At 47.2% G+C, this 13,227-nt stretch overlaps 1 protein-coding gene across 4 annotated transcripts in view; it reads right to left on the reverse strand.

Annotated features, from left to right (window-relative positions):
- The window catches only part of NEURL1B (neuralized E3 ubiquitin protein ligase 1B), a 130,452-nt gene that overhangs the window by 92,261 nt on the left and 24,964 nt on the right, over nucleotides 1-13,227 (reverse strand). For 3 of the 4 annotated variants that reach the window (XM_080398206.1, XM_080398205.1, XM_080398208.1), the window contains one exon: nucleotides 1-13,227. This exon is cut by the window's left edge and continues 56,864 nt beyond it; it is cut by the window's right edge. Coding sequence is in view for 1 of the 4 variants with exons in the window: in XM_080398207.1 (XP_080254333.1) it covers nucleotides 9,001-9,031 (31 nt within the window). In the remaining 3 variants the exon portion in view is untranslated. The other variant, XM_080398207.1, reaches the window with a different exon arrangement.

Here is a 13,227-nt window from a genome sequence, read left to right on the forward strand (position 1 = left end):
GTGAGATGGAGAGGGGCTTAGGGGCAAAAACAAGAGCCATGGCTGAGCTGTCTTGAGAGAGTAAAAACTACAAACCACACCATCCTGAGAGGAACTCGGGCAGAGGCTTCACCCCGCTGCTTTACCTGCAGTGGGCACGGAGGAGGCACGGTGGGATGAACAACCCTCTGGGTCTCGCACAGCCCCAGCAAATGCCCCCATCATGTTTTGCGAGAAGCAGCAATGGTTGAGTGAAGCAATGCAGCACTTGAGACAGGGACAATATCCCTCCCTACCACCGCTCGCACAGCTCAGAGACAGGAATGTCTTCTCCATAACCAGTGGGCTGTTCTCTAAGGACTTTGCCTGGTCTCACCACAAGCACGGACAGCATAGGGACACCCAACACCTTCCTTAGCTCAAGCGCTTTAGATCTCCCGCGGCAAGAAAAGCTCATCCCATTTTACCCTGCTGCAGTTCTCAACACCCATTCTATCGTCCTCGGTATGGGTACGGGTCCAGAAGAGCCAGGATGGAAGCACAGAGGTATCACACACCTCCAGGCAGGGGAGCAATATAGGACCATGCTGCTGGTAGCACCAGCTCCTGTGGGTTTGGGATGAGAAGCAGCTGTGCTAGAAAGTTACAAGTGGTCACACTAATTAGGGATGTACAAACTGCCTTTGCTGTCAGCCACAACTCCAGCTCCTTCAGAGCAGGGGACCGAGTATTTACACCCACAGCCCATCACTGCAGCTATCACTTTCTCACCACGGAGGACCCGAGGTGCTAACTCAGGAGGTCATACAAAGGCAGAAGAGCCAAACTTTTTTAAAAAGTTGAGAAAAACTGCTCTGGTATAACTCACATCAGGTGCTAGCCTTTGCCATGAGCATCTGTGAGAAGTTTTCCTCTCCCCCACATCAGCTGTCATTTAGCCAAATGATTCTCAGCAGCCTCCTCAAGCCTTCCATCCCTGCTGCCTCCCTCCGCTTGTGTCCCTCCGTACTCAGAAGGCAGCCTCCACCCCCACCTCTCCAAATGGGAAAACAGGGACCCTCCAAAGGGAGATGTACGCTCCCAGATATGACTCTCCAAAGGGCTGCAAAGTATCCTCAGTTACAAGGCACTCAAAGACTACGAGGCCACTTTTCCCTCAGCCTTCCCTTCCCTGTCCATGTGTTTTGAAACAGGGCTGTGCAAATCAGCAGCGCTTAGCTCTGGCTCCTGACACCGGGGCCAGGCAGAGAACCAATTTTTAAGCAGCTGAGTTTCAGTGTGACCCATTCATTTCATTTTCTCCTCCTCGCTGGACTGAAAAATGTGAACTGTTTGTTAATATGGCACTGACACAATGTTTTGTTTGTCCCTGAGCAAAACACTCAGGGAACTTTGCAAAACAAGCCATCAGCCTCCAAAGGATCAGACCCCTCCGGAGCAGCGGCCAGATGAGTTCCTGATGTATCTCCCAACACGGTGGTTAAAGAGCTCACCTGCGAGATGGTCCCATACAAACACGTGTTTCACAGCAGGTGGAACCCTTCACAGGATCCCTGTCCAAGCAGCTTTTACTGTGGGGGGCAAGGGAACACCCTCTGGGCTAAAGAGTAAACCACAAAAACACGCTGTCCTCTGTGCCGTGGACAAGTCCTCGGACCTGCGGGCGAGGGGAACATCGCTCAGTCCAGCCCCCAGTTTTAGTCCAGCTGTCTCAAACCATTTTAGAAGTGTCAAGAAACATCCGCTGTCAGATCAGATTTGTGAAAAGTTTAGTCACACCCTAACTACATATTTTTCCAGTGAAAAATTATTCAATAGGGGCAAAATATCTATTTTTAAGTCAAGTTCATCTTCTCTACAAAAAATACGCAGTTCAAGACAGGACTAAGAGGGCAGGTAGTTGCTATGCAACTCCTGACAGAGGATGGCAAGTCAGAAGGGTGCTTTCACAGAATTAAGATCTTCACAAACAAGTCAAACCAACTTCATAAAGTGCTGGTTTGACTGTTTCATGTTCTATTTAATAATTATAAAATCCTGGCAAATAAACCCAAATAACAAAGTGAGGATGTTTCTTGGAGCAGATGAGCCAGGATGTTTAACTAGGGAAATTCTGTCTTTATGGAGAAATATCTATGTTTTCACAAGGTAAGAACTGTGCCTTTCTAAAGGAAAAAATACTAAATGGCCAAAAGCACTTTCTTAACAGATTGAAGTGCTTTACGAACCCACTCCAGGCACAGGGCAGACAGCATTGCTCACTCTCCATCAGCCAGGGCAGCCCAGTGCTCATGGATGCATAACCCTAAAAACACATCCCGACTGCACTGATGTTACCGAAAGCACTATGGGTCACGTATATGAGTGGAAGCTGCTAGCCTAGCCAGACTTCAGCATCAAGGTACAGAAAATACCCAGACACAGTTCAGTAGAAACAAAGCTTTTGGTCATAGTATGCTTTTATACCCTAATGAGTTTGCTTGGTAAAGTAGCTGCTGTCTTCCCTGTAGGGGCGGATGCCCATCAGCGGTAAGGCAATTCTGCCTGCACAGAGCACCATGAAGTTTTTACACACAGCAGAAGTCATACCTCTCCTTTGCAGGGAGCTGGTGTTGCCCAAGCCCACCCATAGCTTCCCAGCTTCACGTGACCCTGCTCCGCAGAGCTTTCAGAGGCAAGGTTACAGCAGAGCACTGCATACTGTACCTTCATCCTAACAAACCCTTAGGGAACCCATAAAGGCTGGTGGGGAGGTTCATAGGCAGCTGCAGATGAGAACCAGGAGGTAACAACAAGATTGGGAGAGATAAGAGGAATACACATACTTAGAAGAAAACAAAAACCCCAAACCCACACACAAATAAAAGCAAAGAGTGAGATAGCAGTGAGGCACAGCTTTCCAAATGGCTGAGAATCAGTCACTGGCACATATTCCCCCAGATTTACCCCAGCCAGGTGGACAACACTCCTGGGCTCATCCCAGACCACTCTTCACAAGCAGTGATGGATGGACATTGGACAGTCATTGCTGTGCAGTGGAAACAGGACCACTAAAGATCTGCAGCGACTGGGCACCTCATCTGTCTCCAGGCTCCGTTCTGAACCCAAGCTGCTCTGTATGGCAAGGTCTTTCCATGCAGATTACTCTCATTTCACAGTCAAAACTATATTTAGTCATTCCTGGGCATTTCTGTGGTATCTCTATGCTGAGTCCAAGCTCTTAACTTTAATTGCTTTTCTTATTCCCTTCCATGAATCACAGATATCTCTTCTCTGTCATTTCAGCAGTCAGGCACAACGTGGCAGCTGTAGACGTGACAGTTACTAGAAGGAATTCGGACTGATTTTGGGGCGGGCTGACCCATATTATTCATATCCTGAAGCAACATAAGCCCCCTCAGGAAATGCTGTCAGGGAAGGAGAAAATAATGCCAGGTACAGCTTTTTAGCTTTCCAAGCAGCATACCCACATTGATCCTAATGACAATCTGTGAATAGATCAGCCATTAATGGGCAGTGAGAAAGCTGTTAATGGCATGCAAAATGGCTCGTAATATGCAAAAAGTTTTGGCATTATCACTTCATAAGATGCTGTGATTGTGGCACTTCTGCAGGGAGTGGGCAGGTGCTCTCAGCCAGGTAAGAGATAGGAGATGCTTATCCGATGCAGAGATGCCTAACCCATAGCTCAAACAGCCTGTGTCAGGAAAGGAGAGGTTTTCTGGTCTCTCATCATCTTCTATTCCTATCAGTCCGTCATGATGGAGCAAGTCAAAAGTCCCAGCCAGGTCCCACCCAAGCCAGGAGTTGTTGTTCTCCAGCTCTGAACAATGCAAGCCCTTTGCCAGCTTCCTCCTCCAACACAAAGAAAAGCAAGAAGGTCCCAACACAAACGCTGCTGGAACCAGCCTCGCTGTCTAGCCAGCAGCAAACAAAACCCCTCCACCATATCGGCCGCGGTACAATTGTGTGCCTTATCAGGGTTTTTCCCCACAACTCCAATAGACGGACACGCGTATACATGCTTGCCAGAAATAGCAGCTACGTTTTAAATAAGGGCAAAGCCCACAACATCCTGGAGGTGCACATCACAAACGGCAAAGGAGAACAAGTCTGAAGTCCAAGTGCCAATTTGAAGACACAAAGTGCTTCCCAAGGCAAGACACAAGGGCACCTCATGCCCAGCCCACCAGGGATTGCCGGGATTTTTCTTTTCCCTCTGACACTGGCCCCTGAACAATGAGACCAAGGGGGGTCTCCTGTTATTTGGTTGATGGTGACCGTAACCTTTTGTGCCAGACATTAGCAACACACCCTCTTCTCCAGAGACTGCCGTAAACAAGTATTTGGACCAAGAATGCACTTTTCCTTCTTCCATATCTTGGAAAAAAAAATAAAGGGGGAGGGGAATTGGTTAGGAGTAGGAACATGGAGACATGGTTCTTTTCTTTTGCCCAGTGTTTCCCCAGCAGCTCCCGGCAGAATCAGCAACCGAGCCCCAGGTCAGCCCAGCATCACCACCACAAGCCTGCCATTCTTTTCTGCTCTCTCTGGGAGAAGGTGAAGTGTTAAAAGTGCAGAGACTGGGGAGAGCAGGAGAGCACTCTGTGCAGAATGCAAAAGCAGCCAAGCCACAAATCTGTGCATCAGCATAAACACTCGCAGCAGCGAGGAAAACCACCACATACCATTATGGCAGATAATCTTATTTTCAAGTTTGAAATAATTTGTCCTGGGATGGAAGGTAGGCACCACAACCACTTACCCAATAAACCACATACAACGTGGAACAGCTGCAGGGAGGGAAAGGACGCTGTAATAATCTTATTTCTCTTCAGCAAACCATACCACTGACACTAGTATTCCCACAGACTTCAGGATGTCTATGCAGGAGAGCTGCACAGTTTTTTTTCCCTGCAAGGTTCTCAGAGGAGAAAATGTAGAGGGAAGTGAGAAGACTCAGCCCAGCCTGGACAGGCTCCGATGGCTGCTCCCAGATGGGTTCCCAAACCTCTCAACAGGATACTGGTGTGCATTATCAGCAAGGCACAACTTTCTATGCACATTAATGAGAAACACTGCCGTGCTACCAATTTGACTGGCTTGGTCTTGGCAAGATTTCTAGGTTGGAAATCCCATAGTTCACATAACTGGTCTATTCACCCCGCTGCTTAATCTGTCTTCACTTGAGGAGATGAACTCCATATATAAACATGCAGTGCTGTATATAAACAGCCCCCAAGCCCACGGACAGCAAGAATTAAGCATTGTTCCATGTGTATATGTGTACATAAGTATGTGTGTGTCTGGGAAAGAAGCTGTTATTTGCTTGTTTATTATAGTATTCTAAATTGTAAATGCAAAGTTATCCAAACCTCAGGCTGGGCTGCAGCCCCAGAGATAAGCCCTGACCAGAGAAGGGCTGATAGGGGTAGACTCGCAGGCGACAGGATACTCCACTGTTTGTTGTGGTTGGCACGTTAGTAGAGATTTCACTCTTTCTAAAACAAAATTAGGGGGAAAACACCTAAAACCTAGTAATCCATCCTGATTTCTGGAATAAAAGTTTACAAGAGATGCATAGGCTGCAGGAGACTCGGTTGGCTGGTTGGGCAGGAGATGAACCGGCATTCTGTGGGAGCAAGACGCAGCCTGCTCCCGGGTCCCACCTGCCTCGGGGATGGGGAACTTGGCTGCTTGGTGCCAAGCCCCCCAGAAAACACACATCCCCTCATGTGTGCCCCACAGCACGCCCCTGCTCACAGGGCCCAGGCTGCTTCTTATAAAGAAATGACAACTGGGAAGATCACGTTTTCCTGCTCATTCTTTATAGAAATTGCTAATGTAAATGAAAACAAGTCTCCTCTGAGTCCTTGAGATTTTTCTCATGCTTTTTGGTTGGTGGTTTAATTCTTTTTGCAGTGTTAACACTGGCTTGTCTCAAATATGTCAGAAATGATCAAGGGGGGGGGGGGGGGCAGGGACAAAGGAAAAAAAACAACTAAAAACCTTAAAAAGGGGGAGGGAATTCCCACATGCATCACTGAGCAAAATCATCCACGTCCCCAGGCAGCCCGTGGCGGGTGAGCAATCCCGCTGGCTGAGGGATGGCGTGTCCCAGCAGCAGGTCTGCTTTGTGCTACAGGAGCAGGGCACAGCACATGCATGTGACATGCACTGACACCGTGTGGTGGAGAGGTCAGGCCCCCAAAATAAGAACCGATCAAGGCAAATGTGTGACTCCAGGCTCAAACGGCCCGTGTGCTGCACAACTCCTGCCACTTCTCCTCCGGCTCGCTTCCGCTCAGGGCAGAGGTTCCTGGACAGTGCCCTTTGAGACTCACCCACATCTCACTTTTTTCTGGAATAAAGATTGGGAAGGGAAATAAAAGGAATAAGAAACTCCAGATTTGGCTATTTTAAGTACTCCATATTTCAGAGGTGGGGTTATCCACTATACCAACACAACTCTGAGAAAAGCAGTATGTAGAAAACCCTGATCTCCAGCTGATTACTATTCTGGGGGCAGGAAAGAACAAAACAAAAAAAAAGGAAAGAAAGAAATAAAACGTGATGCCTCGGTGGGCAAGCAAAGGTTTTAAATTCACAGCCTCCCCTGGCTCATTGCATGCTGCATTTCACTGGTCTCAGCCCCAGCTGGCTGCAACCAGATAACGAACTCGCCAGAAAGAAATAGATTTGGTCGGGATATTATGTTTATCCTGCATCTAAGCTAATCACCAAGTACACGGCGTGTACTGTGCTGTTACTGATTTGTTCCCAAGTGTCTCCAAACAGCCTTCAACAAAACAAGAAGGGAATAAAGAGAACCCGGGGAGATGACAGAATGAATAAATAAAACACACGTGGCCTCCTGTATTCATCTCCCTGTTTCTTCCTGAAAGGAACAGAAGCTGTGCTGTTACCTAAGCCCATACCCACAACAACGAGGCGTATGGTTGGAGCAGGTGCCTGCAGGCTTTGGGCGTGCTGTGGGAGGTACACAGCGAGAAGAGTGCCTTGAACCTCTCTCCAAAGCGCAGACAGCTGGCCTGCCTCCAAGTGTATCACTGCATCCTTGGAAGAGCCACTTTTGTAAGCGTGCGGTCTGAAACCCAAGTGCCAGTTCTTGGTACGTGCACACCACAGACCCTGGTGAAGTGGAAGGAGCTGTGCCTCAGCCCGGGCTTTGGCACACGATGCCCAACACCTCGGCGGTCTCCACCTCCTCCACCCTGCCGCTGCAGCAGAAACCACCGTCAGCTGCAGGAAAGCTGCAGGAGTTCATGCTGGAAAGCGCATCCTTGGGCAGGTGTTCCTAAACGAGGACTTTTGCTTTCAGAAAGATTGGATGTGTCTAGGCTCCTTCTGGAGAGCAGCCAAAGGTGAAGAAAGCTTTCGGAAGAGGTCACCGGTCCTGCGGTCAGAAGGAAAATCCTGCAAGTTGCAGTCGCGCGTATGCAGACAGGTGCGAGAATTTGTTGACATTTGGAGGACACGCTTTCGCTGGTGATTCAGGGGCTGATGGAAGCGGCATTTTTTTTCTTCAGAATCTGTGCTTTAACAGAGCTTACTGTCCCACATTTGAAAGGGATGTCTTTCAGGCCCTTCTGCAGACATAAGCCCACAAAAAAACTCCAGGAAGGACACGCTCACCATCACAGCAGAAGCACACATGTTTTTTCTTCATCTAGGAACAGCAGGGGGGGAAAAGTTCGACTGCTTGATGAATCACGTTTTAATGGGCTGGAAGGCAGAGAATTTCAGAAACAGCACATGTCTGCCTCCTTTTACACAGCACATGACAAGGCACTCGACCAATGCTTATTTGTTACTTTTACAGCTGCTATGTCTTAACATAAAACTCAGTATAAACCATGAAGATTAAGCACCCTGATCAATGAACCATCATGTCCATGCTTATCAGGATGCTTATCAGGAGGGAAGGATAGAATTGCTGAAATCAATCACAATCAATTCGTTCCCAAGTGTCTCCAAACAGCTTTCAACAAAACACAAATGGAGTAAAGGGAACGTGGAGATGATAGAGCAAAGAAAGGGGACACTATTCAGAGCACTGGCACAGGCTGCCCAGGGAGGCTGTGGGGTCTCCTTCTCTGGAGACATTCAAAACCCACCTGGATGAGACCCTGTGCAGCCTGCCCTAGGTGACCCTGCTTGAGCAGAAGGTCGGACTAGAGGATCTCCAGAGGTCCCTTCCAACCCCGACCAGTGACACAAGTGCCCTCCGGTGCTCATCTCCCTGCTCCATCCCCAAGGATGGGGAGGCTGCACCCCTAACAGCATGTACCCGCTTCCAAAGCAACAAGAAGATGCATGGTTAGAGTGGGTGCCTGCGGGCTCTGGATGCCTTGTGGGTTATACACAGCAAAACCAAATGGCCCTGAACCTCTCAGAAATGCAAATATCTGGCCTGACCAGCACATACAACAGGAAAATTCTCTTGCTCCTAATAAAGCACATTAACTGGCACATTGCAAAGACAAACTGGGCTTGTTTGTTTTTAAACTCTACTAAGACAAGATCTTAGCATCTGCAATCCCCTTGCAGGAGCCCAGAGCACACCAGAGAAATTGAAGAGCAAGTAGCAAGGCCCAGAGGCCACAGTCTGACAAAATACCACCTCATTTGCTAGGAAGCAGACTCAGCTTAAGAAGCTGGCCCTGGTCCAGAAAGCATCCACTTGGAGCTAGACCTTTCCATGACTTGCAGCGTAGCCAGAGCCTCGAGCAGCGCCAGGGTAGGAGAGCAGACAGAGGCAGCCCAGGCTTTCTGCAGAAGCCAAAAACCGCATGCTCCAGCATCACCAGCCCAACCACTTGGGGAAAGTGTGGGTTTTGCCCCAGGAACTGATAATACTTACAAAGGAGAGTCTAGAAATACAGCAACCTAAATCAACAGAGCCACACTGCCAGCTCATGTCAACCGAGGCAGCTCCTCTGCAGTCAGTTGGGGTGCATCAGCCTACCAGGAGGGATTTAATTCAGATTCATTACTCACCTTCAGGTGCAGCACGTCTTATCTGGAGCATAAACAGTGACTTGTACAGTCTTTCTAGCCCCTTTCATCACAGAAGACTGTAACACCCTGGGAGGACTGTTTTACCCCCCCAGCACAAGGCAGGCACTGCTGGAGCAGGAGGCACCCACTGCTTTAGCAGCTCACAGGCCGGCTGCAAATGGAAAGAGCTGTAAAAGCAGGAGAAACTAGTTTTTCTCTCCAGAAAGGAAAAAAAAAAAAAAAGTCACTAAAATTTGTCCAGAACACCAAGGTCTTACAGCTACCATGAGAAAAGTTGCCAGGGTTTTTTTTAAGTACCTTTTAAAAATTGTTATCTGACTGTTCTGTACCTTCTTCTACATGGCTTGCACATATTCCCAGCACAACAGATAACCACCGTGCCAAACACCTGGGTGCGTTAATTATGCAGTTTTAGGGCAGATTTGGCATTCCTACCTTGCAAGCTGCTGTACTTCCCTCTCTTTGCTTCATTCCTCAGAGACATCGTGCCATACATACCCTGACCCCTTCCTCGGCTGCTTATCACCAGAAGGCTGCTTCCATCACAGAAGTTGAGAAATCCCCCCGGCACTCTCACACCCACTCTCCAAGGAGTGGTTCAGACCCTGGCAGCAGGTCCTGGCTCTGGTTTCAGCTCTCAGACACTGAAGCATCTTCCCCGGAGCTGAGCAGGCAGCACTCCTGCCTTTGCATCTCAGCCTCCCGCAGGGAAACCCAACACCAGGAGCAAGAATGGGTTCAAATCCCCGGTGGAAAGCTGTGGCACCAGCCTACCATATGGGCACGGAGGGATTAATTACAGCTTCACCAGGTGACTGAGTATTCATAACCCGAGCCAGGACAGTGGCCAGCAGATCTCTGTGCTGGGTGGATCATCAATTATGCAAAGAGGTACATAGCTAGTGTAGCTTGACCCACCCATGGGGTTATTAATTCTCCATCTCATTAACTTTAGTTGAAGGTCTGCTGACAGCTAATTCATATCCCTTGAGGTCCCTCCTCTGAGCTCCTTTCCATCTGTTTATCTAAAAACATTTGGCAAGTACTACGAGATTTAGAGAAGCAGAACTTTCATTTTATGGGCAGGGAAACAGAGGCATCTTTTTCCACAAGCAGCTTCCACTAATTCAACAATAAAACAAAAAAAAAGTCACAAAAGCCAGGATCTAAGGCAAGCACCGTAGCCTCTGTGACCACATTCTGCTGCCCGGGTGACACGGGCTTGGCACACGTCAGTAGGCAGGAATAGAGAAGCAAGTTGTGAACCACACAGCAGATCTGGGGTGAACCAGCTTTAAACCATCACCTCAGGAGATAATTCATCCCCATACCTTGTCAGCTGAACATCTCTAATAATTAATAGGGAACAGGAGATGCAGGTGTTTTTCAGTGCTAGAGAACATCTGACACAGCAACTTTGGACATGAAGTTTTCTTCATTACAGTGTTTTTCCTCCTGAGGCTAGAAGGACCTCAAAGTTTCATACTGACAGCATCCAAGCCAGACTTCCGCTCCATGTCCTGTGTTGTTTTGTTGAGGGTATTGACCATGAGGCCAGTGAGATGCTTTTGGTGGCCTTTGGGACCAGGGAAGAGCAGAGCCATTCCACGGAGGCAACCCTGCAGTTACGCAGTGGAGTTTCAGTTGAGGTTAGCCAAGCCTCATCAGAGCTGTCTAGAAGTAAGAAGCTCTAATTCCATTTCCCAGTACAAATACATATCCACCACAGAGGAGAGGTTGGCAATAACCATTAGAGGATTTCAGCTATAAGGAGGACTCCCTGCAGCCTTTCCATCAGGCCATTATGAAACTTCTTATTCTTATCACTGAACAAATAGATGCTGTTTCTGCAGTGGCTGTGCTATGAATAGCTGGTGGTGATGGGTTTTTTTAAATACAAACCAACTTTGCAGATGTACTTAGACATTCCTTAAGAACCAGACTTCATACTGCCTCGGGAGGACTGGATCCAATCCCAGCTCCAACACCCTTCCCTCGGTCCTGAGGCAGTTCACCTGACTTGCTGCTGTTCACAGCAAAACCTTGACATGTCTCGGTGGTGCTGTGAAGGTTCATTATCTGAGGCCGTATGTGTTCAGAAAGACATCTGCATGTCAGTTGTTAAGCACAACAAGACTGTTTAGACATCTGCTTTCAAGAACAAGTTTAGATGGTACTATCATGTCAGTGAAGACTACTCCAAGAAAATGTAGTTTTTTAAAAAATTCTTAAGTGAGATACTTAAAAAACATAACTTATTTTTCTTTAATTCACATGGACGTACCTACCAGGCCAATAAGCAGCCATACAAAGAAACTCAAAATGAAAGCAACAGGCTCATAGTGAGACATAGCAGACATTAAAAAAAATAAAAGCACACACACACAAAAAAAAACCAAACACACAAACAACAACACAACCTTATCCAGAGGTGGCTGCAATGTTCCAGAAACATTGTGGGTGTCTGCCTCGTATCCTACTCCAGGAGCAATAGTTCTGCCACTGCTTCTTTACATCCTCTGCTCAGAGATGCAGTGGGAGAATGGCTATTGATTTCAGCAGGTCAATAAAGTGCTACGGATTGGGAACTGTTTGCCAGTCAAGTCACTCCGATAAATGAACATCCTGCAGAAATGTCTGTCCAGGCCAATTCAGGTCCAAGTGGGTGAATTGTCCCCAGAAATGAGCATCATAACAACTAGATTATTTGGGCTGCAGTCTCAGAGCTCTAGCTCCTCGGGGTAGCACTTCAAACTGAAAGAAATGGCTTTGCTTTTCTGTATGTGTGTGGCACTCCAGCATCTCCGTAAAACCTATGCTAGAGCAAGCCACGACAGCAGACCACTGCCCAGGACAGTCAACTCCACATTGCTTATTGCAGTAATGAGAATTACAGAGCCGTCACAGCTAAAATGGGATTAGTCTACCAAAGCAAGGAAAAAATAAAATATGCGTGCATTTCTGCTCTAATCCTATGATTTCACACAGCTGTACAGCCAAGGTGAGAGCTGGGTTCCTGCTTGACATCTGCTGGTCTCAGAGCATGACCACACATGCAGTTGTGTCCTAAGCCATGCCCTACAATAGGTGCCAGCATCTTCTCCTCAGGCCAGGTATTGCTAGCAAATACTCATCTCCCCTCCCCTTACTCCCTTTCCCTCCACCCTGCCCAACTAATCACCAGCAAGGCTTTTCATCCTCTCTTAATTTTCTGTTTTGCTTCATAACCCCCTGACAGCTTTGTGCTTGTTTCCTATGTGGGACTGAGGCAGGAACCCAGGCCAGAATCTTGCAGCAATATGTAATTAATTGCAACTACTCTCACAGAGGCTACAATTTGGGCTGTTCAGCCAGACACATACACTCTGCAAATAACGGTTCCAAATCACTACTCCTATTTAGCAAGCTGTCAAGGTCTTGGCTGTTCTTTAGCACATTAAAGCTGAGAGTGTAACATGGTTTTGAAATCAGCCTATGAAGCATACTATGGGTTTGTACAGCATGTAATACTTTATCTAGAGCAACACAACCCAGAAGGGCTTTTCACTTTAGAAGTGTAAACCATTATTGCTTGAGCAGGAGAATTGAACCCATTAGAGCTGACTCAGAGGCAGGTCCTTATCCAGAATGCCAACCGCCCACTGGTAAAGACATGATCTCTATACATTTAGCATATGTAGGTAGAACAAGGAACGTGGCTGACTCTGAGGCTGCTCACAGTACATTCTCCTGCTACTACACAGCATACAGCTTAATTAAAATGGTACCGAAAAATCAAAATCATTTAAGTAATTTAGGTACTCAATCCCCATTTGTTTTCAAGGTAGATTTAGTTTCCCAAGACACCTCTGAAAGCAGTATTCTGTTCCTCTCAACATTTAACCACAAGTTAAAGAAATAAATAAAAGCCAAGTCACAGACTTTCAATACCTAGAGCTCCAAGGACAGCAATTGATCCAAGAGATCTTACTTTGAAAATGTCTCATCTGTCTTCAGTTTTGGATTAAAGCCTCATCCCAATAATATCACCACCAAGGCAGAACGATACTTTTATCTGTATCTTGCACAGATTGGTTTCTATCTGTATCAATACATACACTACTATACAGAATTACGTCAAGGCTAGTTAGTAGCTTATTTATGTTTTTTCACCTCATACAATTTCAAAGCGGTCCATAAAAGCCAGTAAGAGCTACCAGAATTAGC

The sequence above is a fragment of the Falco punctatus genome (assembly GCF_963210335.1).
Source record: "Falco punctatus genome assembly, chromosome: 8".
Lineage (NCBI taxonomy): Eukaryota > Metazoa > Chordata > Aves > Falconiformes > Falconidae > Falco > Falco punctatus.